Genomic DNA, 19,405 nt, shown 5'->3' on the forward strand with positions numbered 1-19,405 from the left:
GGCCAGCAGTGAAGTGTGCTGACCTCAGCTTATGCCAAGAAAAAGTTAACTTTCTGATACACCTACTTTTTCTGTTGGAAGATGCTACCTCAGAGAGCCCTGTATAAGCAGACAGAAACCAGTCTGAGTTCTTGCTGCAGAGAGAACTGGTTTGCTTAGTTTTTGTCACTGTAACATGTTTCACTGTCAGCAGCTACACAAAAATTGCAGCAAATATATTCCTGCTTTGGCACACAATACATACAATACCTTTTATTTTCTTTTACCTCAACATCACCTAAGTCCTGCCCATAGTCATCAGACTCTGCTACAGACTGTTTACTGGAAAGCCATGCATCCACCAGCTGGAATTCTCTTTCAAACTGATAGAGCTGGAATTGTTCTTGCAGGCGTTTTCTCTGGGTCTCAGCCTTCTGTAGGAGAGACTGATAGTCTGCTAGGATCCCCTGGAGCTTTGAAAGTATGGCTGGACTGCAAAGAACAAGAATCAGAAGGTATGTCTTTATTTTACTGTTCTTTTTGAACATTGTCTTTTCTGACAGGTTGAATTTGCAACACCTTCAAAATACAGAAGAAACCAGGTAACATCATGGAGTGAGTTATGCCAAGCCATTAAAACCAGCTAGTTCAGGAAATTACAGTATCTCATACGAATGGCTGCTCTTTTCACTTCCTCCTCCCCAGATATAAAAGCAAACTGGCAATGAAAAACAGTGAACTGTCAAGAATGTCCATTTCCTTTCCCAAGCACAGTGTTTTTTGAACCTTTATGGTAAATGAGAACTAGATGACAGTTCCTGGGAATAGACAATGGACAAAGAAGCTGATCTGCACTAATTGGCCTGTTGTTAAAAAACAACAGTCATGAAAACATTAAAATAATCATCAAGCTTTTTGGAGGCTGAGTGTGTGTGATGGTGGTGAATGAAGGATTGATGTCCCCTGAAGTCATATTTCTGAATGAGCCATCAAACAGCTACTGAAGGTTGAACTTCAGCTGAAGGTTGAACAGAAGCCTGTTTTCACTTTCCTACCTCTCTGGGCTGTCTTTGTTTATTAAGCTGGCACCCGTCTCCTGTACTTTCTCAATCCGGGGCCTGAAACCATCCATGTCCAGCTTGGTAGCTTCAAGTTTACGAAGTAAAGCTTGTGTGGATTCTTCATTCTTCCCATAATCAGAGGTCTCCAGAATGAAGCTCCTCTCTGCCAGCCATGCCTCCACTTCCAGCAGCTGTATAAAATACAGGGATGAGCCTGAACACAGCTGTGATTTAGGTCAAGACAAAGAAAACTGGAAAGCAGTGGTGCCCAAAGAGACACATAGTGAAAACAGAGAGCAGCTTAGGTGCCTTCCTGTGATGCAATCTAGCAGACGCTATTCAAAAAAATGTGTACCCAGAACCTAGTAATTAAGGTTACATGTTTATCCCTCACTGCAGTTACTTGGAAAAGTAACTTATTTCTCCACTGTATCCATATTTACCAGATATGAAAAATCAGGACAGTATGAATTCTGCACCTATCGCAGCACTTGCATCCATTCAACAATACAGGTATTGGTTCTTTCAAGCAAAGAAAGACCAAAATAAATCTCTCATGAACCATCTTTACCTCATTCAGGAACAGATGGGCCTCATATGACTGCATGAGCCGCTGTCTTCTCTCTTGAGCCTCTGCCTTCAAGGTTTCTACAGAAGTCTCAAGCTCCTTCAGATGCTCCATGATCTTGCGAGAGGCTGAGTGGCCTCCCCTTACCAGTTTCTGCCCTGTACTGAGCACTGCTTTGGTCAAAGCATCCCGACTGCTTATCTCATTCTCCAAATTCTGGAAAGAGTAAAGAGTAAAATGACAGACCAAAAATAAAAGCTATGGAGATTTTTATACCAGATAATGTAGTCATGTAATTCCATTATAAATCTGTTTTCTATACAAGAAGATGGGTCAGAGGTGCAAAGTCTGAGTGAATGCTTGAAGTGGAGTGGAGGAGTTTTTTGGGGTGAAGGAGTGATTATAGAAATCAAATATAGCCATGAAGTTTGGACCTTGGTGTGTATCCACCTCAGAGTGTGGAGGAAAGAGGTTCTAACCACAAACCTCTTATCTGTAGATTCCACTGAAATATACCCATTTCCACCCCATTACATGGTGTTTCTTGAATTAAAACGTGTCTAGGGAAGAACAATCAATTCACCTGCTCATCAGTATTTATCACTTGCCAATGCCTTTGTAGAAGATGCAGCTTTGCATAATAGCCATTGCAAACACTGTGGGTACACATACTACCAGGCAGCCAAGAGGACAAGGAGAGAAGAAAACTACCTGAACCAGTTTTCAAAGACTTAAAATTAATTTTTGAAGACTGGTAGATTTTAAAACCATATGTATTCCTCCCCCTCATATGATATTTGCCTGGGTGGGCAAGGACCATGCCATCAATTTGTCTGTGGGCGGATGTGCATTCCACGGCTAACTGCCTGAGCACCTTGAGCACAAACAAACCCCATTTTACAATTGTTCTGTTTATTTTCATAGCTGTGAGACAGGCAGTTTCAGAGTTAGACTGCAGTGCTGTGTTAACATAGAAGAGAAACCCTCTCTGAGGAGAGGAGCTGCTTTTTCAACATAAGTATCAGACTTGGCTGGAAAAGAGCTCTGATTCTAATCTTGCCTTTAACTTCCCCCTATTAATTTCAAGACAGCCACTATGTTGTTGAAAATTGACACTGTATCTGACCCCAGCAGAATGGAATCCAGTGGCAAAGATTATAAAACATCTTGTACTGTGTATTAATAATAAGCTAGCAGCATGAAGAACAACTTTGCAGTTGAACATTTAGGAACAAGTATTCACAGTACTTCATTTATAACAACAGGAATTAAAAAAAAAGGGGAGGGGAAACTCTGTTCCAAGCCACACATCTGTGCGTATGCATATTATATTTGTGTGTAAATGCAGTTTTGCAAGACAGGTTTTTTTTTTTTTTTTTTGTTAGGTTGATACATTTCATGCACAGTCTCTTTTGTGGTAACAAACCAAGGACTTAATTTTGCAAATCTGGCTCATTAAGACAAACAATAGAGGGTGAATTAATAGTATATTCAATTCTTGACTGTTATGTTACCTCAGACATTTGTTTGCCTGCAAGCCAACATTAACAAAAAAGGTGTAGAGACTCTAGCTAGTAAAAGATTGAGAATTCAAAGCTCATATTTTAATCCTGTTTCCAGGAGAATAAGCAGCAAAATGGAAGGAAGAATTGGCATTTTATTATGCACTGGTATTATGGTCTATATATCCCATTCTCACAGTTCATTGAAATATTTTGAGACCTGGCCAATTAACACAAAGATAATTGCAGCCTAAAGCAGTATCTCCACTGTTCCTTCAGTTATCCCAAATATTTTCACAGATTAATTCAGCTCAAACATTCCTTTCTTCCATGAACCTAATTACTTCCCTACCATGTCAATCAGCTCATAATTTTTAGCATTAAAAACATATATACATAACAACACATAACAACATTTATACTTTTAATCATGATGAAACAAGCTTTTTGTTCTTACTGTCTAATCTCAAAGTCACCAACTGCATCTTGCTTAAATACCGAATGTTTACAAATATAAGAATTACACCAAATACTAAGAAGGTGCAAACTATTCAGAGTACACCCGTGGGTCTTAGTCAGGAATATTCTGGAAGATGCATTTAAAAACATTTTACAATTCTTCATTAAACTGTGAGTACACCTAGGATAAATCAACTTTTTAAGAGACTTCATCCCTGTCCTAGTATGTCACCTGTAACAGTCTTGACTTTTTACCCTGGGGATATTTCAAATCTTTTGTAAGTTCAGATTTTTATTTGTAGACATGCAGATTACACCAAATGCTTGGGCTTACTCTTTCTCTCTCTCTGTATATATATCACACAGACTCCCACTTTATAAGATACTCTGTCTTTACTAGCCTTATTGCAGATTGCACAGATTTTCCCCAGAGGCACTTGACCTGGCACTTAAATGGGCTGTCACTTGCTAACATTAAATACCAATAGCTGCTGGAAACTTTTAGCAGGAATTTTTTTTTTCTTCCACCTCATGTTTGCAAAGAGGCAGTGCTCCTTATTACAAAACGATTAGGAAGACAGCTGGTGTTTTATTGGTATTTGAGATGACAGTGTTCCAGGCACTGCTTTCTCTGATGGCCCATCTGAACCTTGCGAAATAATTCAGCAGCTATCTTGAAAGCTACCACTGGAATGAAGGTCGGCTAAGGATCATCATAATATCATGTTAACTCCCTCCCTCCAGAGTAGAAAGAGTTTTGGGGAAAGATGTTTTCCTGGGAGCTCATGCTGAGACATTTGAGCAATAAGCTTGCTTGGATGTACTTACTGAGTTTCAAAGCATATTTGTTAGGACATCTGTTGCCCAAAGAAGGTATGACAGCATGCACAACAGTTTGTAAAATCTACTTTGTATTGCAAAGGCCAGGTTTTGAACTCAGTTCACAGAAAGAGCCAACGTGTCCACAGAAAAGCATATGGTGTGGTACCTACACCACTGCAATGACAAGCAGCATGGAATCCCACATGTTGCTAAGTCATGGACATATCCTTTGAAAAATGTCATTATTATCAGACAAGGATCAGATTAATCCCTGGCATCATGAATTCTGTTAGCCAAAGCACAGCAGATGAAGTTTGCCAGAGGCAAATTGAATTCTGTGTTCTCTCTTTGATTCTAAAGACTGAGAATGGTTCTCGCATAACATTACCTGGTGCTTTTCTTGTAGACTCTGAACAGTTGCCAGGGATTGGCCATAATCCCTGGAAGAAGCCATGGGGAGCTTCTCATGAACCCAGGCCAACTCCTCATCAACATCTCTGAAGAACTGGTACTGAAGTCTGCTTGCCTCCAGACTCCCACGTCTATCCTGTAGAGGATCACGTAGACTTTTGTATCTGTGGGTTTTAAAGGGGACCCAATGAGAACCGCAGATTGATAAGGAATGAATGCAAAACATTCTTTTCAGAATGATGTAGAGAAGGAAAGAAAAAAAAAATGCAGGGAAGAAAAAGGCTGATAAAAATAGGAAAATATGGCAGGAGACAGGCCAGGCACTCACACACCTCTGCACCAGTTGATCCACTCTCTCTTCTAGTTCATCAGCAAGGAAATGCTTCTCCTTCTGGAATTGCTGAGCTGTGACCACAAGCTCTTGCAGCCGGTCCCTATGGCCAGCAATATCTTCCTCCAGTTCCTCTTGTTTCTTCAGATGACTGTTCAAAACCACCAGGTCATTGTTACTATATGGTGCTTTCAACTCATTTTCCACATCTTCCAACCATTTCTCCATATCCTCTACACTTCGCTGAAATTGAAGGCCCTGAGGACAAGCAGGAAGAAAAGGTCATTTAAACCTTTAGGACAGACAATATGATATAAAAATCTTGGCCACTTTCAGTAAGAATTACACACAAACACAGAGAAGCTTCCCAGTGCTCAGTGAACCCTTCCCAGATACGATGGTGGTCCAAATGAAGAAGAGAATTCAGTCAGAGTGAATGTAAGAACACATGCAGAGAACATCAAGAGCTAATCTTACTTGTGTTCCACAAATACAAATGATGGACACAGTACCTTAAAAGGAAGCCATTTAATGGGAGAGCTCTATTTTATATCCACAGAGTGTCTGATAGCCCACACAAAACTCACAGTCATGAGAAGTCATGTGCCTGGAGCTAGAAGAATGAAAAGCAGCTGTGGGTTTCTTTCTCAATGTGTTGGAGAAAAGATGCCATTGGGACAGATGCAGAGAGTCGACATATATGAGTGAACACATTTTCCCTCAGTATCCCCTCTGGAATCCTGATCTAAACGAGCAGCATAAAGCAGAAGGGAACACAGCCTACAGATCCTTTGTGCAGATCCATAGGGATCTCCAGCTCTCCCGACGATTCCATTCAATCAGTCCATGGTTAGTAGTTTCTTTGCTCTAATGGTCTTGAGGAATCAGGTCTGATTGTATCAAGTGATACACTCGTAGATGAGGTGTGTAGCAAGGCAGTCGTGCTATTTCTGGAAATGACACCAAGACCCAACCACTGGCATCCCTGTATTACCTTGTAAGCATCCTGCAGCTTGGCCCGTTTATCCTGGCAACTTGCTAGCAGTTCCTCCCATAGCTCTTCCATTTCTTGTAGTCTGGACTGAATGGCTTCAGGGGCATAGTGCCTCTCACAGAGCATCTTCTCCCCTTCCTGTAGCAGAGAGAACAGTCAAAGTTTTGTTCCTTTGCTGAATGCACCAGAATATATCACTTTTGCCTCCATAAACAAAGTCTACTTGCACTGCTATGTAAAGGGCCGGCTGCAGTGATCGCTTCCTGACATAACAGGTAGAGGCTGCAGAGATGAAAAAAAAACAGATAAAGGCAAAATGCTTATTGAAACTGGGGAAGAGACTGATTTTCCTGTTTTTCTAGCCTCTAAAATTATTTGAAGTGCTAGAAGGCAATACTAGAAGACAATGAGTAAAAAGAATCTTCATTGTGCAACAGCTACATTGCCTAAAAGCTGGCAGCCTAGTCTGCAAGCACTCATTTTTTTCTGTGATGTCCCACATTCTATGATCACTGTTTGAGATTGCCCTGCCACCTGTCCTTTTCTGTTCCCTTCCTTGCAAGTTAAGAGAGAACTATCTCATACAAGTGAACCACCATATGAGATAATAAAACCTCTTTTAACCATGTATTGTTGTACCACTGTATTACATAATAAAAGTCTAGCTGCATTTCTAATCCCTGAGCTGCAGATGCTTAACAGGTTGGCAGAAGAAGAGGTAGAGGGGGCATAGCAAGACCTCCATCAGGTAGAAGAGTCTGTAGGTATATCCTTAAGCTGGGACCAAGTTTACTTCAGAAAGCTAAATGGAGGTATTTTTACCTTTTTCAATGGGGAAGAGGAGGCACAGCAAGAGAAAGGTGCTATACCAGGACAGCAGATGTTAATTATCTTCTAAAGAGCAACTACTAAGGCTATTCCCAACAAAAAAGACAGGGCATCAAGAAATAATGAGAAATATATTGTGCAAACAACTCTTTAAAAACAGATTAGTTTAGAGAGAATTGTAACTCCACCCTTTAATCCCCTGTTGTGTCTGCACACAGGGGGGTTAAAAGGTTTTTTTTTAAAAAAAAAAAGGGTTTTTTTTTCTACAATACTGGATGCAGGTGAGTCTGAGGAGGGAATCTACCTTTAACGCTTAGTTATCTATTGCAAAATACAGCTAGTAAGCACTGTGCTGAAAATAAGGTTAATAAACATGTAACAGTCTGTCCTTCCAAACTCATCATCTGATCACAGCTTCTGCCAAGTATCTGACAAAGCTTGTCAGACTTCCCTCATCTCTCTCCTACTAGCATGTCTCTGCAAAGGCAACACTTGAAAACTCTTCTTGATCCTTTTCATTGGATACATCTTATCCGACTTGTTGAATCAGCTAGGCTCCCTGCTGGAAAGAAACAGGTGTATCTCTAAAGTGGCCTTCACCCCAGAGAGAAGTCCCTAGTGTCAGTGGACTGAATCTTTCATTGAAAGCACCCATCTCTTTCCATTGCATGCACAGTGAATATAGATAGCAAGCTCACACTAGACAATAAGAGAGAAGTTGAAAGAAACCGGTGGATACAGAAAGTTACTGATGGACTAAAAGAATAAGCTTCCCAGTCCCCTCAGAGACAGTGTGAACGATGTCAGTGAGGGGACAGTGATTCCCCCTCACTTGTTTGAGATCACTGTAACTCAGACTGTCTGCAGAGGCTTTCATGCCAGTTGCCCACCCTTGCCACCAACCCCACTTCTCTCACAGATTTGATGGAATCCAGGCGATTTCTATTGGCCATGATCTCTGCTTGGAAAGTCTGGTGCTTCTGCAGTTTGGTCTGCAGATTGCTTGGGTCCTTCCAGCTATCATCCTGGGCAATGCTATTCTTCTCATTGATCCAGGCAGCCACCTTTGGGGAGGAAAGAACCGAAGTAGACAAAACCTTCAGTGTTTCTTAAGCTCCAACCTGCCAGGCTCTCCTCTAATACATATACAACATAGGACTAGTGAGTGGGGACACAAATGAGTTGTCCTTCTGAGGCTGCTTCCCTAAGCTTCTCCTGTCTTTCATAATGAAGTCACCCCTATATATCTGTTTACGAGCACTGTTACCTAGAAAGGGGTCTGTCTCCATGACGTAGTCCCCATGCAGTAAGAAAGTGTGTGGGCACATGTGTGCATGTACACATGTGTGCATGGGGGAGAAAGGGCAATTATCTCGCTATTTCTAACCCACTGTCAGTATCTCACAAGAAAAGAAGTAATTTGTCTCTTCCCATGAATTTTAAAATGATGGCACATTCCCTTTTAATGCATTTATTTCTTCTGCATTTTGCTGGTGTCCAATGCACAGTAGATCTTTCATCTGGTGACTGGAGGGAAGCTGTGACTTGAAAGCTGAAAAATATCCCTTCACTCTTATCCTCACCTTTCCCAGTATCATCTCATTACAGACTCAGTCCCTTGATTTTTCTCACAGTAAATCCCTTCAGGGATTTAGATCTATGCAGTGCAGTATGTTTTAAGAAACCAGAATACCATGAATCCTGTGTAATTGTACCTCAAAGGAATTCCTCAGCAACTTCTGCAGAAGCCTTGATTCCTCTAGCAGATGTCTGCGAGCAGCAGCATTCTCCAGCAGTTTCTCTTTTCTGAGATGAAGACAGATGTGTGAGGTAAAAGCCACAGAGTGAATTACATAGGATAAGGGTTTTCAATTTTCATCTCTAAAACACACGTGATCTAAGCCTCCATTCTCTAGGAGAGAACTGTCCATAATATGCAGCCTCCCATGATTTGGACTGCCAGAGAAGATGCTCAGGACACTATAGGAAGGGTTACTAGCAGATAGGTATGTTCAAAGTACACACAAATTCTGTATATATGATATCTGCCTCTAGGAATCACCATTATTGCCTTTCAGGGTACAAGAGAACAAAGACTCAGCATATTTCTTATATGGAAAGCCTGTATGATGGTATTTGTTACTGACAAACCAAAGCTACACCATCCTTTCATCTTTTTTCCAAATGTGGACCTGCAGCAGTTTATTCATGTTAATGCAGGCATGAAATAGTTTGATCATATTAATAAATGCATATGTTCACTTTAATCATAAGGGATCTCCAATCTCTCTTTGTAAATTTTACGTTTATCTTTTCATCTACCATAGCACTGAATACAACTGCTTCTACCGTCAGCATTTGTTTAAGATGAACAATATGCAACGTGCTAGGAGAAATAAAGTAATTCACATGAAAGGGCAAGATCTGATCAGAAAAATTGCAAATGCCCTAATAGGTAATTTGAGCAGGGCTTTAAGATCAACCCCATTAGAGCAGTGAAAAAGCAGTTGTGTAGCAAATGACCTTTCTTGATTGTATTTAATGATAATGAAGTATTTAATGGCACAGTAGGCCTCTATCTTTTGTTTGCAGCACTGTCCCTAAGGCCAGGCCAGGATACAGAATTACAGGAAAACTGCCTTTTTCTGAATCCCACTCCCACTCCACTTAACTGTATTTTGGAAACCTCCTAATGAAATATTGACTAGACTCAGACTGATTTGGCAAGACCACAGTGCAAGGTGCAAAGTTGAGTAAATGCAAACCAATTTATGGTTCTCTTAAAACATTTAAAGATATTAATCACATGGGGAGAGTCTCATTGCAAAAGAGATGGGTGGCTAACATGGGAAGGGTTTGACTTCACCTCCTCAGAACAGCCTGGCATCTGTTGGTGATATTGTCCGAGTCATAATGCTTGTTCTGCGTTAGCTGCTGAGCAAATGAAGCCATCTCATCAATTTTCTCCATCTGAGCTTCCAGGGCTTTTTCAAACTGCATGTGCTTCCGCTGTAGGCTCTCCACACTAGACACTGAGTCCTGGATGGAATTCAACAAAGGGAAGCTGCTTTCAGTCAGAGTTTTTCCATCCACAATACTGATAATCCAGAAGCTAAATGGCATTTACCCCACATTTGCAAGCTGTCAAGAAAATTTGTTGGTCTTTGAAATGTATTGGTATTGAATCTGAGACTTGGGGCCTAAATAATGTTCTATGCATGGTCTGAGGCCATTATTTCAGGGTCAAAACTGAACTAACTGCTGGATGCTTAGCTTCTCCTGCATGTTGTTGTGCTGCATAGAACATATCACTTCGCAAGAGATAAAGCATCAGCTCCTAATTGTAAATCAATCTTAAGACATGCTATTTTGGAAGCACATGTGGGATGCCAAACTGAGATCAGAGTTAAGTGAACAAATATGTCACAGAAAGAGATTAAAATTAGAGCCTCGGTTTCAACCCATGGCATGTGGAAGAGCTCACATCCAGATTTGAATTTGAGTCTGACATTCCAGTTAATCTGGAGAGAAACACAGAATTTGACTTCTTGTAACATTTGTGAATCCCAAGCTTAATGACTCAGAGTTCTCTTTTCAGCACCACTCTGCACTTTTAATTTTAGAATCAGTGATGTCAAAATGTTGTTACCACAATAAACTCTGCTTTCCCACTATTCTAAAGGAATCAATAAAGCTCACATCAAATGGGTCAGAAAAAAAATCTAAACTTCTGGGTGCTTACATGAGTCATTGGAAGGGAAAGTACTCACAGAACATTTTCTGTGCATTGCTGAGCTAAATATGACTGGAAAATGGGTGGCTCCTTCTAAGTCTCATATACTTCAATGAAGGGACTGTAAATACATACCTCCATGCTGAAAATTACAGAGACAGTCACCAGCCACTAGCATTTATATGTTTTTCATTACCATTTGTACCAATTATGGCTACCCTGAACTCTGAGATGTAATTGTAGTTCCTGCAGAGACAACTAATTTGGTAGCACTACCTATACAAGGTGCAGGGTAAGCTAAGCATCAGAAGGTACATCCAGCATCCTGCATAGCTTGTGCAACCCATGCATCAGTCTGCGGTTTCAGTTATTGCAGTGTTACTGGTACCTGAGGTAGGTAATTTAAAGTTACACTGGGTATGTCAGCAGTGGCAGAAGTGATGACTTGCACACTGCTGGTAAATGTATTTGGGTCAGATATGACCAGTTAGAGAGATGCAGTCTCATTTTCCTGCTATAATCAGAGTAGTTGGACTGTTTCATTACTCTTGCGCCTGAGAATCCTATCCTGTGTAAAGTATCAAGGAAGAAATCTGATCTTAAACCTAAACCATCAACAAGACGGAGCAGTAACTTCAGAAGGAGAAAGATCACAGGAAGGTTCAGAGCACATCTTCATACTTCACAGCTCCCTTTCCTCCAGACCAATTGCAGAGAAAATTGTAATTTCTTGGAGCACGTACCCCTAAGTCCTCATTGGCTAGGAAAGCCTCTTTGCTGCTGAGCCAGCTCTCAGTCTGTTCCACATAGCCATAGAATTTCTGTTAGGGGAAAAAAGCAGTCATAAACATAGTGTAAAAAAGAGGCAAACCTGACTTTGGCAGAGTATGCTGAAAAAACCAAACTTCCAGGTCTATTCCAAAAATTAACTGCATAGCACTGGATGGCAATAAGCATTAGATGCTACAAAAACCACACGTGTAACAGTTATTATTGTGACTTTCTCCTTTATGACTATTTCTTTTTGTCTAAGACGTAGGATACAATACAAGTACTTGTAGCTTGTTTGCTAATAGTGTAGAGCTGCTGTGTAAGGTAACTGGCCAATAAAAAGGACAGTAACATGGCCTGAAATAAGTAGAATGTAATACATAAAGAAGCATGAAAGCAGCCCTTACCATATGGTTTAAGTTCTCATATATATGAAGCTTTTTAGATCGGCCTAGTAGCACCAGCTGTTATTTAAGGTACTTGACATTCCCCATTGTAAAATCTCCATTTCAGTTATTTCTAACTTTTGCCAACAAGCCATTTGAGCAGAAATTTTGTAAGTGAGATGACTGTTACAGGGAAGTATTTCTGGAAAACTGCAGCCAAAACAGTTCTGTTCTTAGAAAAAAGCAGGGAAAAATACAGTATTCTGTCCATGCTAAATTTTTCTTCAGATCTTTTTTTTTAAATACTTGCCTGCCTCCATGTTTCATGGGTGAGGTTATAGAATTTGGTAGAGTAGTGATGTTCCATTTAAGTATGTGCCTTTTGCCAGCTGCATGAGAGTTTGACCAAATTTTGCTAAGTTTTATAGCCTTTGAAAAACTTATGAGCATATATTCTACAGAAATTTCTTTGATTTGTAAAGGTACAATTTCTAAAAGTCCTACCACCACTGAATGTGCTTGGTCCTCAGCATGCCTTCTGGAAACCGGTGAAATATACATTAAACACTGGGTATTATTAGCATATCTTTCATTACACCATCTTATAAATTTGCTATTTATACTGAGGAAAGTTGTCAGTGGCATGTGCATTCCCTGTTGAATGTCTTTTTACTCACCTGTAAATCTTGTGCCTGAAGCAATTTTATATATTGCTCCTGCCACGCTTGGATCAATTCAGACCAGGCTTGCTGTAGTCTGGAGAGGGACTGGTGAATCTCAGGGGTTGCATAGTGACCAGAATTGGCAAGTTCTTGACCATAGTTACTGAGAGAGTTGAATCTTTCCACTCGTGCTTCAATCTCCTCCTAAAATATATTACTAAGGTTGATGTCAAGGGTTTACGGAACGCCAGTTATTCAGAATACAAGCCTTAAGGGGAAGAATATGGGCTGTAACTTTCCAACACTAATATTTGTATGGAAAATCATTCATCTTTGAGCTATGTTACTGAAAGAGCATAGAATTACCTAAGAGAAAATAAACATGGACAATAAATTACTTTATTGCTCTAGGAACAACTGGTCTCCTACAAATCAAAATTGGGATTAGATTAGAAACAGATTAGGAAATGCTTAGATATAAATGAACACAGTTTTGAACATCCATAATACCGTATCCACCCCCAGTCTTCCTACATAAAGGTGGTTCTTATGAGAAACAGTGCCTAGAATTTTTCTTCTCTTGCCAAAAAAGTCGGCATCAGATTATTAAAGACATGGTTTTACTTTATTTTGTGGTGTTAAAATGAAATACATTTAACTTTTTCACCTGGTCTGAGGAATGAGTTATGCCTGTATACTGAATCCTGAAGGTGAAAGCATTACAAGCAACTATGACCCTGCAAACTGAATGTGGAATTCCTAATGTAAACAATTTGAAAATAAAAATAACGATGCGCTGAAATAATAGCATGTATTAACTCACAGACTGCCTTAAAACTATGGCATGTACTATTAAATGTCTGAAATTAGAACTGCTGGTTTTAGGGCTTTTTTTGTGTGTGTGTGTTGCCCAATCATAGATAACACAGTTGTAAGATAGCCATTCTATTTTTTTTATTCAGATTAGCACCTTGTGTTCAACTCTAATCTCTCCTAAGGACTTTGGTTTGAGCCATTAACCTGAATGAAAAAACCCCTCCATTTTTCTTGTCTTGTCTATAATCTTAGTTTAGTCAACCCAACACAAAAGAACATATTGCCTGGATTCCTCCTTTTTTATGTGACTATCTCCTTAGAGCCATTTGGGTTCCTTTACTAACAGATATTAAAGACTTGGATCTTGCTACCATCTAAATTTGGAGTACACTACATCAGTGTTTTGGGGTATTTCTATTGTGAAAAAGAATTATTAGCAAAAACATTGTTAAGTCTGTGACATGAGAGAGCATTGTTAAAATGGAAGACTGAAAAAGGAGGGGACTTCAGGTACTTCATACTAAATTCAAGTCTAGAAAATGAATCAGAATCTACAAACTATTTGTGCTAATAATGGGACCCACAAAGCACTGGATATTAGTCATGATTCTGGGAACATGATTTTTAGAAGAAGTAATATAACTGCAAAGAAAAGGTAACACAACAACTGAAAGATAGCTATGACACTTGGGAAAAGGTAAAATATTAATTTTTTTCTAAGGTTAATTAACAATATCACTCCTTTTAGAAAATCCACCAAAAATATTAGACAAATTAGCTGCCAAAATGTTGTGTAGTAATCAGTACTGGGATATGAAGTGTTTCAGAACTGAATGTGTAGTACCATCCAATGGTAATTCACTGCCTGTGTGAGACAAACTGCTGTTTTTATTTTCCTCTCAGGCAAATGGAGTTTGCATGACAAAATCTAACTCAAAGCTAGAATTAACTGTCATTAACTTTTTGGCAGTCTGAATAAAGAGATTGGCAGTGAGCATGTTTTGATACTGAACCAGTTTTTTACCTACAGGTTGGACAGCAGTACAGGTGAGAGCTAATGGGGCTTTCTGAGGCTTTTTGCAGAGACACAAGCTGCCAAACAGCCCATGGGATAGAGTTCTGTCAATACGTAGGTGACTTCTGTCCCTAGCCTGTTATTGAAAACAGTCTTTTCACCACGTTATTGACAGACACGTGCAGCAAAATTCTGCTGTGTCTGCAGCAATTAATTCCCATGGGAAAGATTCCCAGTATGTTCAATTGGAAGCAATGATGATACTTGCCTTTCTCTCCTGATGCTCCTCAATCATGCTTTCCGCTTCATTTGCGCTTTTAGGAAGCCCCCCTGCTTCCATTAAGCCTCTGATGTTTTGGGTCCAATCTAGCATCTCCTTCATCTCCAGGTTAAACTTCTGCAACTGATACGAGGCTGCCAGCTTCTCCTTCCTGCCACACAATGTGCAGTTCAGCATTATCCAACACAGAATTATCTAGCTGCCTCTCCCTCCCCATTTGCAGAGGAAGGTATCCTAGGAGAAGCCAAATGAAGTGAATTCAAGCCTCCTAGCTTTCCCTTACAGCTCCTAACAGTCCTCATGTTAAACCAAAATCACAGGAGATGCACACTGCCTTGGAGACAACATGCTTACCTTATTTTCTACATCAGTTCATTAGGAAAAGAAAGGTGAAAAAGCCTTCATAGCTGTTGCTTCCAGCAATGATTACAGCTCAGGCCTAAGCCTTTCTTGTTTTGGAAAGATTCAACGAAAGAAAAAAATGTTCTAGAACCATCCAAAAGTAAGCCTTTCACAAAGGCTTCATGATAGATTTAATCTGATGGTCTGGAGGAATTTTAGTAACATTATTTAGTGGGATAAGCCACAAACTCAGTGTATTAGTTTTCGCAAAGTCACATCAGTGGAAGTTTTCTTGTACCAAGTCATACTTGTTCCAATGCAGGTGTCTTAGCTGCCTGTATAAACTTTGTAAAGGATCCTCAAAAACCTTTAAAAGGCCCCTGGCAAGTAGATTTGAGACCCCAGGGAGCAGCTTTGCTCCTGCTGAGAGATATTCAGAGCACTAGAATTCTTTACCTTTGCTTGGCCTGTCCCTGGAGTCGTAGCCAGTTGTTTTTCATCTCCTGTTGCTTCATAGTCAGTTTGTCATTTATGGATGGATTCCTTGTGGAAAGGCGGAAAGATTCCAATTCCAATGGCTGGGAAGAGATTTATAGTGGGTGAATTTATGCCAAATGCTTATATTCATTCCTGAGTTTGCCTTTCAGGAAAAGTAGTTCATTTTAAGATCCCAGTTTTCAAAAGCAGGTACTTAAATTACAATAACAAAATATACAAAGGGACTTGTTATATGCACAAAACATACATACGCATTTGCGAGCAATCATCCATGTGAATAAAGAGATGTGTGTGTTGTTTCATATGCACAAATGTTAATTTACAGTTAAGAAAGTAGTTTTGCAGAATAGGGACAAAGATACAGGAAAATGAAGTGTTAATTGTAACCTCTCTTACCTTAATCTAACTAAGATGGGTAACAAAAGCCATGAAAATACAGCAGTACACAGAAGCAACCAGATTTGCCTTTCAGCAGAAGACTCAAAAGTCGTTTGTATCTATTTCAGCTAACAGCAGCATCAAAACACTACTTTCAGTGTAGACTTCTAGTTGATGCTGTTTTCCTTAATACAGCCTGATAAACAGTAATGAACACGCACCAACCCAGGTTTAAAGTTGGTATCTTTCTTGTAAAACTCCATCAAATTGATGAAAATGAAGAATTTTAATTATGCAGAAATGAGAATATGCCAGGCTGGTTTAAATCCATATGAAAAGTACAGATGATATACTTTCTACATGGTATTTGTGGCAGCATCAAAAAAAACCCCAAACCCAAACCTTGCTCATCTTTCTGTTTCCATGCAGCACTCCCTCATGCAGCCTTGCTAACGCTATCTGTGGAATGCTGCCTAGTAATCACCCACATTTCATATCAGAATTAGCTAACAAAGTCACAATGTGTGAAGGCATCACACATATTGTCACCATTTGCATACTATTGTGAAGAAAAAGTTTAGAGAAAGTTTGCAAAAATATTTTCTATATAAAAAGGCTTAACACTCTGGCCAACAGTGAAAACCATGAGAGGTTGTCATAGGATTTCTACTACTGTGGTTCAGCTGAAAACATTTCTTTTTATTAAAAATATGCAATTATATAGGAGCTCAGACCCATATTTAATGCTCAAGATTAGTCCTAGATGATGCAAACTGGCCATTTTGCAAAAGCCAGAGCTGATCAGGCAGGCAATTAAGATTTCTGATTTTGACGTCTATGTCAGAAAACTACATGTTCTGTGGGTTTTGCATTTTAGTTCTAAGCAGAACTAGAGTCGTGATTTTGGTTCAAGTCAGTACAGAAACTGGGGGAAAGATGGAGATTAAATTTGGATTCCACACTTTCCAAAAGATATAGGACAGTCTAATCTGGCTTGTAGGTGAGGGTCAGAGAATCAGCTAACGTTAAAAAGGGACTTCTCTTATTGACACAATAAAGTAGCATTAAGCAGCACAGTATTTTATTGAGAAGAAATCTGTGCTGCATTTGCATTGCAGTGCAATTCATACCTAATGAATCTGAAGAGTCATGCTGATCTTTGCACCATGTTTCCAGGAAGCAAAAATGAACTTTTTTACAGTATCCTCTGTACTTCCCCACTTCTTACCTCCATTTTGGACTTAATAACGCTGATTTCTCTCTCCATCTCTTCATGCCTTCGAATCAGGTTTTCCACACTTTCCACATCTTTTCCATAATCCAGTGCTTGTATCAGTACACTCTGGAGGGGGCAGTAGGATGTGCAAGTGGTGAAGATGACAAAAAGCAAAAGGATCATACCTTAATTCTTTCAAATATTCTCCTCCTTCCCTTCTTCGTATCGCTATCTGAATGTTCTTACTGTCTTTTTAAACGTCAACAGGGCACCTTGTCTGCACTCCTTACAGAGATGTAACAAGAATTCACAACTCTCTGAACAGTCGCAGTTCTACTTAAGGTGCCTCTGGCAATTCACATATAAAACAAAGACAGGAATGCTTCCCTGCATTTCTCAATCTTTCTTTTCACTTTTTTTCCATATACCAAAACAGCCAAATATTTCCTATTAAATTGTGGCAAAGAAATTTTCAAGTGTGTTTTATGAAAATATGGAAAATAAAATTGACCCTCAGAATCCTACCAGAAATGAAATCCCAGACAATGAAGAAATACATTTGTAAAAGTTGTTATAAAAATTTCAAACCAACAGCCTTGTAACCTTAAGTAGTATGACTATGTATATGCCTACTGACTTAATAGTTAAATTAATATCATTAGTTATGTGAACTGACTTAGCTCAGCACTGTGTGAAGGAGATGCAAACTTGACACACAGACAGCTATCTAAGTTCATTGCTGGATACTCAGTAACTCTCTAGCAACCGGCATGCCTGGGTTTATCACTGTTAGCAAAATAGAACATTTTCCCATTTCAATTAATCAAAATCTGAGAACTCACCTTCTCAGTAATTCTTTCTGTGATGTCATCAATTTCTCTGATTAAGGCATGAATCTCTAGGGCTGCCTCTAACTTCTTCCTGTACGCATTCAGGTTACCATGGAAACTGTTCCACCTTTTATTGAAAAGAGTATTTTAGAGGTGTATTTCAGAGGTGAGGATTTCCACAACTGAGTTTCATGATGCTCAGATCTAAGTAAAAAGACAGGATTTCTGAACTACCTTGTGTATTGATCCCCACTTCCCCACAACAGGGAACACATCACAGAGATAAAGCATTATCCTGACAAGACTATCTGGTTATATTTATTCCAAGTTTTCAGGATGGCATGGGGCTTAAAAGCTAAAAAGTACCGATCCAGTTTCCTCAAACTCTCAATAACCTCACAATCCCTATCTTCATGCTTTTGGTTCTTAGCTAGTGGGCTGTGAAGTAGCAAAAGCAATATGCACTTCACCAGGACAACTATGTGAACAGATGGAAGCGTCTTAGCTTCATGGATCTAGTGTGTAAAGCGCTGTGAAACAGCATATTTGCCTCCAAGGCTAGAAAGGTGACTTTGGCCCTGCTGGATTAGAAATCCTTCTGGCTAACTGCTCTGAGAGTCTTGAAAGGCAACTCCAGTGTTTGGTAGTCACGATGTTGAAGAAGAAAATACATGTCATAATTCCTCCATTTGTACCAGCCCAAGACACCTAATCTTCCCTTCTTGTTTTTGCTTTACGCAGAAGCTTTAAAAGCATACTCACTTCTCATTGAGCTGCTTCCGGCGTTCATATATTGTCTTTGTTTCTTCCTTGTTCTGTCTCTCCAGTTTCATGGCCAGGGCATTGATAGCCCTGATGTGAGCATCGTCCACTGTCGTCTCCTGTAAAGTGAGAAAAGGAACAAAGGTATGTGTTCAAAATGCTTGTGACTGAGTTTTCCGCTGAGACATGAAAAACAACAATAACAGCAACAAGCAAGAGTTTTACCTCACTACCAAACATTTCAGACACATGGGGTTTGCTCTGCTACAACTGCTGGTGTTACCAGTCCCTGATGAGAAGACAGTAAAGGCAAGAAAGGACATTAATGACTCTAGGTACAACAATGATCTAGGACTAGACGAGGACCCTCAAAGCTTCATTCTAAGCCAGGCGTTCCAGCAGAGGCTCATTTGTTGAAGAAATATAGGTGCAGTTGCTGGTTATGTAGGTGGCTGTTCTGGAACAGCTGATGCGTGGCAGATTGTTTGTCTGTCAAACAGGTAGTGACTTGTGGCTCCTAGGCCTACTCACTGTTTTTTCGAGATAGGCTTCTGTCCAGATGTGCCTTCTGTACTGTGGACAACAGGCTTAAAATCCATACAGCCTTGAGAAACTCAGACAACCCATGCCATTGCGTTTTATTCTAAAATAACATCACTGCATTTTAAAAGGTATGCTAAGTCTTCAAGGCAACTTGCTTCCTATGTACATACCATAGAAAGGATAATATTTGCACATTGCACAAATAATCTGGACTATAG

The 19,405-nt window shown here is 39.8% G+C and overlaps 1 protein-coding gene across 1 annotated transcript in view; it reads right to left on the reverse strand.

Annotated features, from left to right (window-relative positions):
* Positions 1-19,405, reverse strand: part of SPTBN5 (spectrin beta, non-erythrocytic 5) — a 97,016-nt gene that overhangs the window by 13,267 nt on the left and 64,344 nt on the right. Inside the window, exons 39-54 of the mRNA XM_076344652.1 lie at positions 18,645-18,763; positions 17,895-18,009; positions 17,065-17,178; positions 15,417-15,538; positions 14,607-14,769; positions 12,523-12,711; positions 11,432-11,509; positions 9,822-9,994; positions 8,671-8,761; positions 7,873-8,019; positions 6,128-6,265; positions 5,135-5,391; positions 4,780-4,966; positions 1,612-1,824; positions 1,035-1,231; positions 267-471 (exon numbers count right to left, since the gene is read on the reverse strand). Of these exons, the coding sequence (XP_076200767.1) occupies positions 267-471; positions 1,035-1,231; positions 1,612-1,824; positions 4,780-4,966; positions 5,135-5,391; positions 6,128-6,265; positions 7,873-8,019; positions 8,671-8,761; positions 9,822-9,994; positions 11,432-11,509; positions 12,523-12,711; positions 14,607-14,769; positions 15,417-15,538; positions 17,065-17,178; positions 17,895-18,009; positions 18,645-18,763 (2,508 nt within the window). The remainder of the gene's footprint in view (positions 1-266; positions 472-1,034; positions 1,232-1,611; positions 1,825-4,779; positions 4,967-5,134; positions 5,392-6,127; positions 6,266-7,872; positions 8,020-8,670; positions 8,762-9,821; positions 9,995-11,431; positions 11,510-12,522; positions 12,712-14,606; positions 14,770-15,416; positions 15,539-17,064; positions 17,179-17,894; positions 18,010-18,644; positions 18,764-19,405) is intronic.

This window comes from Aptenodytes patagonicus, chromosome 7 (genome assembly GCF_965638725.1).
Source record: "Aptenodytes patagonicus chromosome 7, bAptPat1.pri.cur, whole genome shotgun sequence".
In the NCBI taxonomy this organism is placed as follows: domain Eukaryota; kingdom Metazoa; phylum Chordata; class Aves; order Sphenisciformes; family Spheniscidae; genus Aptenodytes; species Aptenodytes patagonicus.